Source organism: Mytilus edulis, chromosome 5, assembly GCF_963676685.1.
Source record: "Mytilus edulis chromosome 5, xbMytEdul2.2, whole genome shotgun sequence".
Lineage (NCBI taxonomy): Eukaryota > Metazoa > Mollusca > Bivalvia > Mytilida > Mytilidae > Mytilus > Mytilus edulis.
Window position 1 is genome coordinate 24,009,255 of NC_092348.1, and position 14,216 is coordinate 24,023,470.

Genomic DNA, 14,216 nt, shown 5'->3' on the forward strand with positions numbered 1-14,216 from the left:
CACATATTTTTCTAGAGTTGGTGTAGAGGGATAGAGTGTACAGATACTGACTTTAAGGTTTTAAGAATCGCATAGTGAGAAACTCCCACACAATACAATGTCGTTCAAAAGTAATTCTGGTGTTTATTTGTGATATTTTATAAAGGAAGTAAGTAATTTATTTAGTATAGTGACACGTGTAAATATGTACAGATTATAAACATATAAAAATGATAAATATTAATATATCCGGCCAAATTGACCTATAAGCCACATAAAAATTAATAAAATAAACAAGAATATCACCTTCTAATCTTTTGTTGACGTAAGTAAATTTCAAAAATATATAAACATAAAAATATTTGTAAACAAGCATTTGAGCTTTAAATATGCAAAAAAAAAATGTGTTATCAGCAACTGACGTCTTAAATGAAATGCACGAACTATATATTTTGCTAATTTCCTTATGTGGAAAGTCATTAAAAATTTCAATTTGTCACCATGATTCAAATCTGTGAAGTTTTCCTCAATTAAAAGATTACCAAAAAAGTTAATTCGACATTCAATATACACATAAAATGGAATTCAGTTTCAGTTTCTTGATTTTTACAAAATTTACATAGTCTTTCTTCTACACTTTCGTTCGAGTATCCTCCTATTTTCCACTCTTCATGGTAAGATTCCTCTTCTAAATTGGGCTAAGTATGACCGCTCAATTTTACTCAAGTTCAAATTTACGTAATTTTCAGTTTCAAAGACTGTTTTAAAGTTCCTATATGTTCGTAGTTTTGAAACGTTTTGGACGGAATTCCTCCAGATATCTGAGGACAGACGAAAAATGTTAGTGTCAACCAATGATAAGTCGACCGCCGTCAAAATGTCCTAGTTCAAGCTGGTCTAGTGTGTACTTAACTCCACTACACGTATTACTTTTACAGCGATCATAGTCAATGTTGAATGATAATTTGGTGATGCGATTGTTGTCAAGTCGAATGAGTCTATTCCAGTATCTCACCATATTGATCCAACGCCGATACTGACTCGGGATCCAGTCGATATATCCGTGTATAGCAAGGATAGGTGCAAATCTGTGTACTTCTAAATAGTAACGAATAACTCTGTTCTGAATATTGTCTATTGACTGATATTTTCGATATCCCATACACCAGTCGAATAATCAAGTATAGGAACGATACAAGAGTCAAATATTTTTTTGTATGATTTATATCCAAAGTCTTTAATATTATGAATTTTAGCAATTATATTCCCAAGTGCTCGTCCGCCACCTTTCGCAAGAAGATCCACATTCGACAAAAAACTGCCGTTGTAGCTAAATGTTACACCTAACTATTTGTACTGGTAACTAATTCCAACTGAGTCCTGCCAACGGTGAAATGAAACTCAGTTTGTTTGGATTTCCCTTTCCTAAAATGAATACATTTCGACTTTTCAGTGTTAATCAATACTCACCACCGCTTACACCATTGGTGAAGTTTATCTAGCATACATTGAAGGTCGAATTCCGATTTCGCTAATACAACTATGTCGTCCGCATACAATAAAACTGACATTTTCTCATTATCTAAATCTATGCCTACGTTTAAATCGTTCAATTCCTTTACTAGATCATTAATAAATATTGAGAAAAGTGTAGGGGATCAATTATCCCCCTGTTTCACTCCGGATTTACAGTTAAACCAGTTTGTAAGTTTGCCTTTTAATCAGACACACGGTTCAGAATTCTGATAGATGCTTTTCACAGAGTTGTACAGTTTGCCATCAATGTTGTGTATGAGTAGTTTGTACAGCATCATATCCCTGTCTATGAAGTCAAAACATTAGATCAATAAACGCAACAAAGAGAGACTGATTACGGATAATACAGTTCAGCGTGTAAATGTGATCCTCACAAGATCGATATTTTCTGAAGCCGTTCTGTTCGTGTGCGAGTATATCCTGATTTTCTAAATAATGCGTATTTCGCTTGTTAATGAAAGCACTATACAGTTTGCTTATACACGATAGCAGACTAACACCTCTGTAGTTCATAGGCAGCCGTGTATTGGAAGAGGTATCCTTTAGTATAGGACAAATAACAGCTTTCCTACAAATTGATGGTATAAGGCTAGGGTCCAAAATGAGCTGAAACAGCTGTAATAATGTCTCAATCACTATAGGGAATTTCAGAACACTATATGGAATTTCATCGAAACCACTCGCAGGCTTGATTTGGCGTGCATAACGATACTGTTAATTTCATCTAAAGTAATGATGCGGTTCAAATATTCATTCGGAGCAAATAGCGGGTCCTCCATATTAGATTCTAATTGGCACTTATGAGACTTTACACGATCGTAATGTTCATCATCAAACTCGTCACTGTTGCTTCCGTTGTATAAATTTTCAAAGTATATTCGCCACTTATCCAACACCGATTGTTCATCTTTTACAATATTTCCCATTTCATCGACAATTTCAACTGGTATAGACTTTTCTCCCAAAAGTTATTAGGATTCTTCGTAGTCATCGATTCAATATCTACAGTTTCATATATTTATGTTATATACTTTGAAATATTTTATTTAGGACCGGCTTTATAGCTTTTTGGTGTTTATTTTGGATCAGTTATTCAACTTGTTGATTTCTCTTTGTTATCTGTTATTTAACTTATAAATGTTTCTTTTGATTAGTTACATAACCTGAATGGTACGTTACTTATATAGAATTGTAACTGCTATATCGAATGGTTTTGTAGAATTTTACGAGCACTATCAGAAGTCCTTATGAACCCAAAATACATTTTATCTGTAACCTATTGAATAAGCATATGTACAGTTGTCAAGTAAAAAAGAATCATTTAAATTGACACAAAAACGGTGTTAACAAAAAGTTAGTTAATTGTGCTCAAACTAGTATTGCATCTCTCACAGACAAGGTTTACCGTACGGACTTGGCAATTATTAAATAAATCGTTAGAGACTAAACTAAAACAATTAATAAACATTTGTTTCTATAGATTTTTGGACAGGACTATTTAAAAACAAAATATTGTGCAAAAGGAAATCGTATCATATGAATTTATTGTAAGCTACAAGAAGCAGACCACCAAATCACATTGTCGAGTCACGCATAACGTTATGAGAAGTAAAATGACAAAGACATCGAACTCCGAGGTGTAATTTAAATCGAGCAAAATATAGTGACAAACATAGATCGATAGAAATATTGGATGAAACACCTTGTGACAATTCACGATACTTACATCAAAGGTATAGGCAAAATACAAGAGGGTTTTTATTTGGTGTTACTGTATTCATTAATCGAAAAATTATAATTATTTTTTTTTTGTATTACGTAATTGCAGGTATCCTAAATATCTGGAAACTTTTCCACCTGATGCAGATTATGAACCAGAATTCATCGCCCCTACCGTTAAAGAAGAACCTAAGCCAAGGGTTAGAAGAGTTAAGCAAAAACAAACGGTAATTCGCATTATATGTGTGTTTCATGTGCAGCTTTTGAAATCAACTTCATGTTATATTTTGGAGGAGTTGTTTGTGTGTGTTTAATGTGTTCATCTGTCGATCTATCAATTGTTTTCGCCAATTTATATATTGAAATTAAACGTCAAAATTCAAAAAATTGTTTGCGCTTTTTCAACAAATAATGTCTTTTCAGTGATGCCCAGGATATTTAAGAATTATGCACTTTTTTTTGGCATTATAGTGTAACAAGCTAGTGCATCTCGTCAAAAATTTAGACAACAGTATTTTGCCGATATTTAAATTTCATAAATCGAATACGATGATACAAATCAAGGTAAAAAACAAAAAAAATCAAGGTAAAAAAAAATCAAAAACTGAGACTCCACAGGAGGGAGACCGGGACTTGCGGTCATAAAACTTTCGAGCACGATTTTTGTACTCAGACTCAAGAATCAACCAATCAAAATGCTGGATTTCATGTTTCGAGCATGATTTTTGTGCTCCAAGCACTGAGCAAAGTTTTATGCCTTCAAGGCCTGGTGTGTAGGCATGGTACATTGAAACTGTCTCACGCAATGCACGAATCACCTTCCAAACACACTCAGTAAAAATGTAACAATCAGGAATAAGACGAAATATATAATATAAAGTTAAGACGACTATTATGATATTCAAAGATCTTGAGACCTAAAAAAAATACCGTTTGTGAGTTGAGACACAGACACATCGTATCGGACAACCGTGATGGACCCGTTCAACTAACTTTTGAATTTGAATAAAATATGATAGACAAAGAAAAATATATTTGTCTACTAGTTCTCTAAAGATCTTGACAAAGCCTGTTGTTGTATGACGTCAGAGAAGTAAAATTACAGCTTTATTATTTTTATGTTAAAAACTTTTTTATCTGGAAAATCATGGTATTTTATTATTCCTATGTAATACTTTAAAAGAATTGACATTTGACACACATTCTCAATACTTAGAAATAACAAGAACTCGATGACACTGAATTTAAAAAAAGCTATTGAAACATGTCAGATTAATCATCTGTGATTTTCTAATCTTAACATTTCAGTGCAAACCTGAGATAAGTTTGTCTTTCCGTGCTGATTAAAAATTGATACCTTGATATATTGTTTCCTATTGCTTTCCATCATTCCTTAAGACTAATATATTTCTACCTTTAGCGCATATCAGCAAAAAAAATTCTGACATTTTAATAACACTTTTAATTTTTTCGCCAATTTCACCGCTCTTGGTGTATTATTTTGGTCTTATGTTTACAACCCGAATTTCGAATGAAAAAATAAGACGACATCAAAATAGCAACCAAACGATGATATACCGAATACTTGTAGGGGTCATCATACATTATTAGGGTCATATTATTTATACAAACTTCTATCATACAAGTGGTATGTTTAGCTAGCTATACACTATCTTATATCCACCATTTTCTTCGAAACAGTCCGGTACCAAGGTTGGATTATAACAGCTGTTTGCCTTCATTCCGCCGGTTCATATAGCCTTACCGTGTGATTTTGTCAGGTTTAATGGGCATCGTTTTGAATTTACAATAACAATTCCATCATATCTTTAACAGAATTTTCATTCGTTTTATAAATCTTTTATAAAACTATAACATACACGAGATAATATGCAGATTATGTCATTAAATATATTCAGAATATGCACTTTAGTTTTGGTGAAAATGGCATCTGTCGTAAACATTACTTGCAAAAACAGGTTCGAAAGATACCAGAGGGACCTCAAACTCTTGAATCGAAAATAAACTGACATCGCCATGGCTTTAAAAGAAAAGTCAAACAATGGTACACAAAACAAAATATAGAAAGAAAAAGACTAAGCAACACGAACCCACAAAAATATTCTGCAGACGCGTCGGGAAAATAACACCATTTTCATTCATCGTTATTGCCATACAATATATGAACTTATCAGATTATTAAAAGAATGTTTATGTATTCGACAAGAAACATTTGTAACCATTGTCACCGTTCAATAACAACAACAAAATACCAGTTTATTATCATTCTCTTTGTTGTACCAATACATTTATTTAGTCTGACTTTTTAAACTGATTTTGTTTTAGCTGTATCTATGGACAAGCTTTCTTACTACGATTTGTACTTTCCTGAAGTCAATGAAAGACCAAAGAGAGGTTCAACTCCTAGAGTTATATATGAGGAAAGAAATTCGCCGAGAATTCAAAAAACAAATCGGCAAGCTAAATAATAACCCATCAAGTAAGATATTGTCGTAGTAATATTGCAGTTCATTTGTGGTAAATGGTTATGTGTTAATTTTTCACATCTGTTATTTCTGTTCCTACAATGAGAAAAAATCTGTTATTTTTTATTTCAAATTTATAAAGGGTTATGAACATGACGCATAAAGATACGAAAGAGGCCACTAGTTTTATTGAATCATTTGCCCATCTCTTATATCTGCATTCCTATTTATCAATTAATGTGAAATTCAGGACACCAAAAAAATAATTTGCTCACATGTCGCAAGATTTTTATTTCATTAAAACTTATGACCAATAAAATCTTATAGAAAGACTCATCAAAGAAAATGCTAGTGCTTTTCGTTTTCACTTTATTCTGATTTCACTTCGTTGACAACGTCTTAAAATCACTTTGTGACTGACATCAGGGGATTGAAAGTACTGGATCTTTTAAAAGTGAAACATTTGTTTTTATTACGTTGGACAAATGTTGCTGACGTTAAATAATTGACGAACCATGAGACACCGATACTATTGAATTTTGTTTTACAGATAAAACTGTCACTACTGGATCAAATACTCAGTTCCAAACGAGAATTGTGTTGAAAAATCGGCTTGTATATATGGACAAATTACCAATGGATCTGAAATTTTGGTGTGAAGTTGCAAGGTTAGATCTTAACTATACTTTTAAATCAGAAGACCTCGTTTTGTGTGTCGCTTCTCTTCCTTCCACAATAAATTAGTCATTATGCCTCTGTGTCCTATAAATACCATGCATAGTCGCAGAATTTTGTCATCCTCGCTTATGATTATTCAGTTTGGGTTATTTTGAAAGGAAAACGGAAAAAAGGCGTCCGGATATTGTTTCCGTCATTTGACGGACTTTTAAGTTATAGACAGGACTTCCGTTTATGACCGTTTTAAAATTACACATACATGTACTTGGTAAAAGGACAATTTATTTTCGCGTTTTTATGTATACTATGATCATACATTTACTCTAGATAAAGTGTATTTGCTATTTACTATCAATTTCAAGTTTACTATCCACGGCGATAGATTAGAGAGTCTCTATATAATATATTAGTGACCGCCGTGGATAGTTAACTTAAAATTGTTTGTAAAAAGCAAATACACCTTGTTCATAGTATATAAAAAAGAGAAAATGACAAATAAATAAACTCATCATAGATACCAGGACTTAATTAGAGGGATTAAAAATGTCCTGTCACCACGGTACCCGCAGGCTTAGACATTTGATACCTTTCCTGAAATTCTCCACTCATAAAATCTTACGAAAATTCATTCTATGTACAACCCCGGCCTACAACAATCTATATACTTTCAACTACGCTTTAAATGCCCGCGATTTCGCGGGTGTGTTCTGGTTGACATTTGCTTTACGTGTAAAGTTGGAGAAATGTGTGAAATCGGCATTTGTAATAACTAGCGTATAATCAAAACTCTCGTGTAATGCTGTGTTATTTATAAACTTAATTTGTATATATATATTTCTCCGTTATGTGTTTGGGCTTTTGGTTTTGCTATTTGATTAGGGACTTTCCGTTTTGAATTTTCCTCGGGAGTTCACACTTTTTGTGATTTTACTTTTTTTTTAATTACATGTTATGTTTTCAAGTGCTAGTACATGTACCTATCAATATTTGTTAAGTCAACTTATAAGAATCAAATACATCCTTAAATGTTACTGTAGTCTTGGAAAACAGGTTTATTTGATCATTTGTAATTTACTTTGAAACAGTTGTTTCTTTTTGTTCTTCATTCCAATCTTAGAAGCGAGTCTATTTCCAACGGGTTTGTACAGAGTGTTGTTACCCCGATTTTGTTTTTTGTCCATGGATTTATGAGTTTTGAACAGCGGTATACTACTGTTGCCTCTATTGTTATACAACTGTCCGAGGTTGGCTAATCTGTGTCTGTTTTTGGTACGTGTAGAATCCTGTGAAGGCTTTTATACACGGTTGAGAAGAACGCCGTTGTTATGGGCGGTGTTCTAGTAGGGCGGTCTTAAATACCTCTACAGAACCTGCATGCACAACTTTATCTGATAGTTGGTTCCAGTGAATAGTTTTTTTCTACGAAAAATCATTATGAATGTTTATACTGGGGCTTGTTGCTGTTTGGTACTTTAAGCCCTCTGGTGTTATTGATCACTTGTAATTCAATAATATTGTCAGTTTCACAGTTTGAATATACCTTGGATTTAATAGTTCGTTAAGGTCGTACTGGTGTGACAAATTTGTCGGCTGGTAGAGCCTTGCAAATCAGGATAAGACGGAGGCTGTGTCTTCTTTCCTCTAGAGTCTCCATTTCAAGCTGGCGTCTCATATTGGTAATGAACCCTGTTTATCGATTCCTGTAATTTATTTTTCTTTAGGAATCGTATGCCTCTGTTTTGGATACGATCCAGTTTGTGTATATCCCCTTTTATATATGGGTTCCAGATTCTTGTTCCATATTCCATTGTCGATCTTACTAGGGATATGTATGCTACTTTTCTCATGCCTATGGTACATTGCTCAAGTTCCCCATACGAAAGCCCAATGTGGCGTTGGTTTTCTTGCTGATGTTGTTTATGTGTATACTCCATTTCATATCGCTTGACATTTGTAGTCCTAAGTATGGGTTCACTTGTACCTATTGTAGGATATGCTTATTAAGCGTATAAAATTCGTCTGCTTTTTTGTTTATGGATAAGACATAGCACTTTTTGACATTGAATCGCATCCTCCATTTGTTGGCCCAGATTTCTAGTTGTTCCAAATCTGTTTGTAGTTTTTGTTGGTCTTGGCCATTTTATTGTTCTGTACAGTAGGCAATCGTCGGCAAAAAGTCTCCCTGGTGATGTTACGCTGTTTGGAAGGTCATTTATGTGGCACAGAAACAGGATATTTACTAAGACGGTGCTCTGGGGAACCCCAGAGTACACTGTTGTTTCGACAGATGATTCGCCTTCCACGATGGTCCGCATTGGTCTGGCCGTTAGGAAGTTTTTGAGCCATTTGTGTGTGTTTCCTATAATTCCATATTGATCTAGCTTATGTAATAATTTGTTGTGTGGTACTGTATCGAAAGCTGTTGAGAAATCTAATATGCATACGTCGATTTGATTTCCCTTGTCATGTTCTTGTAGGAAGTCGTCGATGGTAGTTATGAGTTGGGTTTCGTATGAGTATCCTGACCTGAAGCCGTTGTTTTAGTTGGTTAGGATCTTGTTTTTTCCAGATGTTTTAGAATATGCCTGCATACTATATGTTCTAGAATTTTGCTTATGACAGATGTTAAGGATACAGGCCTGTAGTTCTGTAGTTTGTCTCCTTTTTTTAAAGATATTGGATATGTCCGTGTCTCTCCAGTCTTTTTGGTAGTTCACCTGTGTCTAGCGATAATTACATTATAACCTGCAGAATGGGTGCTTCTTGTTCAGCACATTTCATTACTATGCGGTTTAGGATGTTGTCTGGTCCAGAGGCTTTGTTTGGGTCGGTGTTTTTAATAGTTTTTCAAGTCCCTTTTGGTCAATCGTTATTGGTGTTATGTTGATTTTAGCTCGTATTCTCGTTGTTAGTAGGTTAGTGTCTGATGTTGTCGTGAATACGGACTTGAATTGTTCTAGTAGAAGTTTGGCTTTCCCTTTACTATCACTGACAAGATTGGTCCTCTTTTTTAATGGTGATATTCCTCCTGAGTCATGTCGTTTGTATTTAATATACTTCCAAAACGGCTCTGTGTCATTGTCTTGTCGTATTCTTCATGTGTTTATCTGGTCTCAGCCAGGAGTTTGTTTTTAGTGTAAACTGTTGGTGGCTGTCTGAGACATTTGTTTTTCCGTTATTGTATTGTCATGAATTAGACGGTTTGTTTTTACGTTTGAACTATTTTGCGTTTTGTCATGTTGAGGCCTTTTATAGCCGACAAAAAAATGTGGGTTTAGTATATAAAGACATTACGTGTAATCTGTCTCTTTTATATCTTAATTAATTTTTATACTTTTTAACAGATATGTTGAAATGGTGGATTACATGCGTAGTCTTAGCCACGTTTCCCGTGAAAACCAGGACTTTTTATACGAGAAAGCAAGAACAATTGTAAATTATTATGTATCTTCTGATATACTTCCAAAAAATCAGGTAAGGTTACATTTAAAGAACAATTTTGTTAATCTCCAATATGTTCGACAACTAAGTTTTTTTATATGAATCCAGGGTTTGTAAATTGATACATATAAAATAGTATCGCCATTATGATAGATTTAAATGCTATGTTCAGTACCGACTTTGTTTATGCTCATCATTGCAACAAAACAAGCGTGTACTGTTTTAGTCACTTGGCGTTCATCGGGATTTGTCGTTCATTAATTTTACTCATATAATCTTTGTTTAAACTACTATGCCATTTTTAATAAAACTAAACAACAATCATTTTAGGTTATCTAGCTGAATCCACGAGTCAGCCAACATAAACAAATCAGTTTAGTGTTGGTGGTCATGTAATGGTAGAATATATGGCATTATGTTATTATACCACGACAACTATACTAGAAAGAGAAATCTTACAGAGCAAATTTGTCCCAAGAGAAGTTATTGGACTAAAATGACGATTTTAACCAATTTCTTTTTTTTTTTCAATTTGTAATGTAAATGCTACATCGATCATTTTATATTTTCGTTTTGTAATCTTTATCACGCAAATGTTAATTCCAGATACCAAAACATGAATTTGGCAGTTGTTATCATATAGTCTGGTTTTTATTGCCCTTCAGTGTTTCTGTTGTCCCTTTATTTTCCTCTTATAGTTGATGTGTTTTCCTGGGTTTTAGTTTGTAACCCTGATTTTTTTCCTCTCAATCGATTTATTACTTTTGAATAGCGGCGTACAATTTTTGCCCTAAATCGACAATTGAGAGAGAAGAAATACTTCAACGAGCAGCAGACTTGGAATTTGTTACTCTCGTTTGTTTTTATCCTTTTTGTAAAAACAACAGACACATGACTTTACGTTATAACGAATTTGAATTACATGGGTGGTTTTTTTCCCACTGAGATCGAATAAGGAAATAAAACATCATATATAATCAAGCTGTCCGTAGTGAACATCAAGCTGTACTCATTTAATGTATTTTTAGCTGAATATTTCCACTGACTTAGCATCACATATGTCTTACTCACTAGAAAAAGATGGACCGACCAGGGGACTGTTTCATGATGCACTCCTCATAATATTCCCGCTAATCTATCATTACTGGAGACAGTGAGTATTCATTTATGCGATCATGCGCACATTGTAAACAAAGACAGTCTTCTCTCTATAGCTAGGCATTAAGGGTTTTTACGCACGCACTTTTGTATGTGGTGGCTAAACTTGACCCAACTTGCATTTCCTCTGCAACATTTAGATACGGCAAACATTCTTCCAAAAGACATTTTACCAACAACAAAAAAAAACATCAAACATCAAACAATGCGGTTGTCACAAGAAATGAAGCAATGACAAACAATATAAAATTAGAAGATGTGGTTAGATAGAAATAAATAGAAGACTCTCCTCCAGAGACCAAACGACATTCAAATTAAATACTTTATGTCACATTATTGTCCACAAATCATTAATTAGTCGTTATACTGACAACTAAATCAAAGTTGTCCTTCTTGAACCTTTTATGTCATATTATATAAATACAATTTGAAACGGGTGTGTGTGTAAGGATAAGATTGATTTATCTGTTTATATTTAACTTTTTTATCTGTTTTAAATATATTTAAAAATTTTATCTGTTTATATTTAACTTTTTATCTGTTTATATTTAACTTTTTATCTGTTTATATTTAACTTTTTATCTGTTTATATTTTTTATATTTAATTTTTTATCTGTTTATATTTACATTACCCTAAGATGTCAGAAGGATTGGATGAAAAATCATACTGCAGCCGAATTAATGGAAATGATAGAAGAAGAAGAAAAATCAAGGGAAAGACCACACACCCCACACAAATATGAAGAGGTTCCGGACTATCTTCGAGTTAGAGCATCTCAAATAAAAGTCGCCACACAGTTTGTCTCCGGTTATATTATTGGTAAATCTTATTATAAATAAATAAGGGGATATGTCGAGAGAGGGGGACTTCCGATGTTCTATATATATCCTATCTATATACACTCCTAGAATATTAGAATTGGTTTATTTGTTGATCAGGTAAAGTTTCATTTTGTTTTTCTTGATCGTCAGGTAAAGTTACATTATGGCAGATATGTCCCTTTTTTAATTGATTTTTTCATGTCGAATCTTGCACAATTAAAACAATGTCATGTTGAAATTGTTGAAAGATGTAAGAGACAAATTTGAAAGGCTATTCAATTTATATCTATGTTTGCTTATTCAATTAACAGTATTTTAGGGTTATGATTAAATCCGTTTGAACTTCCATTACATATTGTGCTTACGCCAGTAATTTCCCCTGATGTGAACCACTGCGTATTATTATACTTCACGGACAATTGTAACATTTTTATTGGCTAATACGAGGGAAACAATTTTCTCTATCCCATGGCTGAGCGGGAAACATTTTTTTGAATGTCACCCTCTAATGCAGACTAATCAAAAATCGATAATTTAAAGGACAATATATTGAATTTACACCAAACAAATAAAGACAATGTTTAAATTCCATGTTTCGGTCCAAAAAAATTTCATTGGCTCAAAATAAAATAGAAAAAAAACCTTGCTTGACTTTAATATGTTGATTTTTTTAACGTTATGTACGCGACGTCGTAGTAAAATACTAAAAATAAATTTAAAATTAAACAGTAAAAGACAATAATGATAGGATATTCAGTATAATAAATTATATAACACATGGCTGAGAGGGTGATATAGGGCAGATTGGCACCCCTCGAAAAAACATTGTTAACCTTGGCTTCGCCTCGGTAGACAGTGTTTTCTCGGGTTACAAATCTGCTCTATCACTCTGTTATTTATATAATGAAATCAGACGTGGAAGTTTTATTCAAGAATTGGTAAATAATAAACCTTCATGTCCTACGGTTATGCCACGTAATGACTCATTTTGGTCACATGGGTAGAAGAGTTTAGGCGTTTGTTGATCGACCTGCATCCTGGTACTAGTATTTGTTCAGTAAATTTCCTAATAAAGCTTAATCCACTCAAACCTCTTAGCAAATGCGAACACACATGGACAAAATCTTCAACCTGGCATCTAGTTGCAAACCTGCAGTGTGTGAGATGTTTCCATCGAATAACAAAAGTAACTGTCGTACCTTAAGTAAAGCATTAAGAGTTAAAACACGGAATTTTACTTTTCCTGTTATTGGTATACTTATTTTAAGTGTAATTTGGTGTCGTAATTACAGATTACGCATGATTTCGTACATGTTTCCGTTTCTTAAGCCTATTATGATTCTGTAATATGACTGTGATAACAAAGTTCTGTTAATATAAGAAATATATCACTTCAATTCAAGTTGTTCGTAAAAGACAGAGTTTAAAAAGCACCATTGTCTATTTGTAGATGACGATCAGTGGATAATAAATTTTTCACTTGTTGATGGCATGCGAATTTTACTTCCTCAACCTAAAAACGTACCAAGACGAGACCGAAAAGGAAGCATAGCATCAAGACGAACGAGTCTAATGGAAAAAGGTTCCCATAAAACTGTTACCGGAAGTGATTCTAAAATGAGTGATTCTTCACACAAGAAAGAAAAAACAAAGGATAAGGAAAAAAATAAACTGAAAACAAAATCAAGGAAGAAAATGGATGCACTAACAGAGGAAACTGATTCAAGACTGTCGTCACAAAACGTTAAGCCAAGCAAGTCACGGGGCTCGCTTTCACCACCGGAAGGCAAAGAGAAACTTGTAGATGAACTGGTGGAGCGATCGTCCAAATCACCGAGTCGACTAAGAAAAATAGATGACCTTGTGTCTGCAGCAGTACAAGAGGACATGGATCAACACTTATTTGGAACCGAATGAATATACATCCAACATAATAAACATACTTTTTTTATTCTTTTTTTTGATTCACCGTCACATACCTATTTTGAATTATAAGCCCGATGAGTCTTTAACTACAGCCGTAGATATTCCAAAAGTAATTTTAACAAACAGTCTGATATTCTACACACATTTATTGAAATAAGTCTAAAATGTCTGTTATTAGACTAAAGTCCATTTACACCACACACTTGAGTAAACAAACATTCTTCTGGGTCTTTATGTGCCCTTCCCATGTCAGGAGCCTGTTGATCAGAGATTTTCGCTGGTTAACGTCTGCCATATTTGTTTTTCGTAAATTGTTTTGTTATAAATAAGGCCATTGGTTTTCTAAATTGAATGGTTTTATTTTTCATGTCGGCTATACGGTATGGTTTTATTTTACGGTATGGTTGCCTATTATTAATTGCTTACATTCACGTTTTGTCTCATTGACATTCGTACCACATCTTCTTATAT

The 14,216-nt window shown here is 33.6% G+C and overlaps 1 protein-coding gene across 1 annotated transcript in view; it reads left to right on the forward strand.

Annotated features, from left to right (window-relative positions):
- The window catches only part of LOC139523232 (regulator of G-protein signaling protein-like), a 37,264-nt gene extending 23,494 nt beyond the window's left edge, over positions 1–13,770 (forward strand). The window contains exons 14-20 of the mRNA XM_071317078.1: positions 3,344–3,461; positions 5,581–5,734; positions 6,271–6,388; positions 9,743–9,872; positions 10,868–10,992; positions 11,636–11,817; positions 13,270–13,770. Coding sequence (XP_071173179.1) covers positions 3,344–3,461; positions 5,581–5,734; positions 6,271–6,388; positions 9,743–9,872; positions 10,868–10,992; positions 11,636–11,817; positions 13,270–13,736 — 1,294 coding nt within the window. The 3' untranslated portion in view covers positions 13,737–13,770. The remainder of the gene's footprint in view (positions 1–3,343; positions 3,462–5,580; positions 5,735–6,270; positions 6,389–9,742; positions 9,873–10,867; positions 10,993–11,635; positions 11,818–13,269) is intronic.
- The last annotated feature ends 446 nt before the right edge of the window (positions 13,771–14,216 follow it).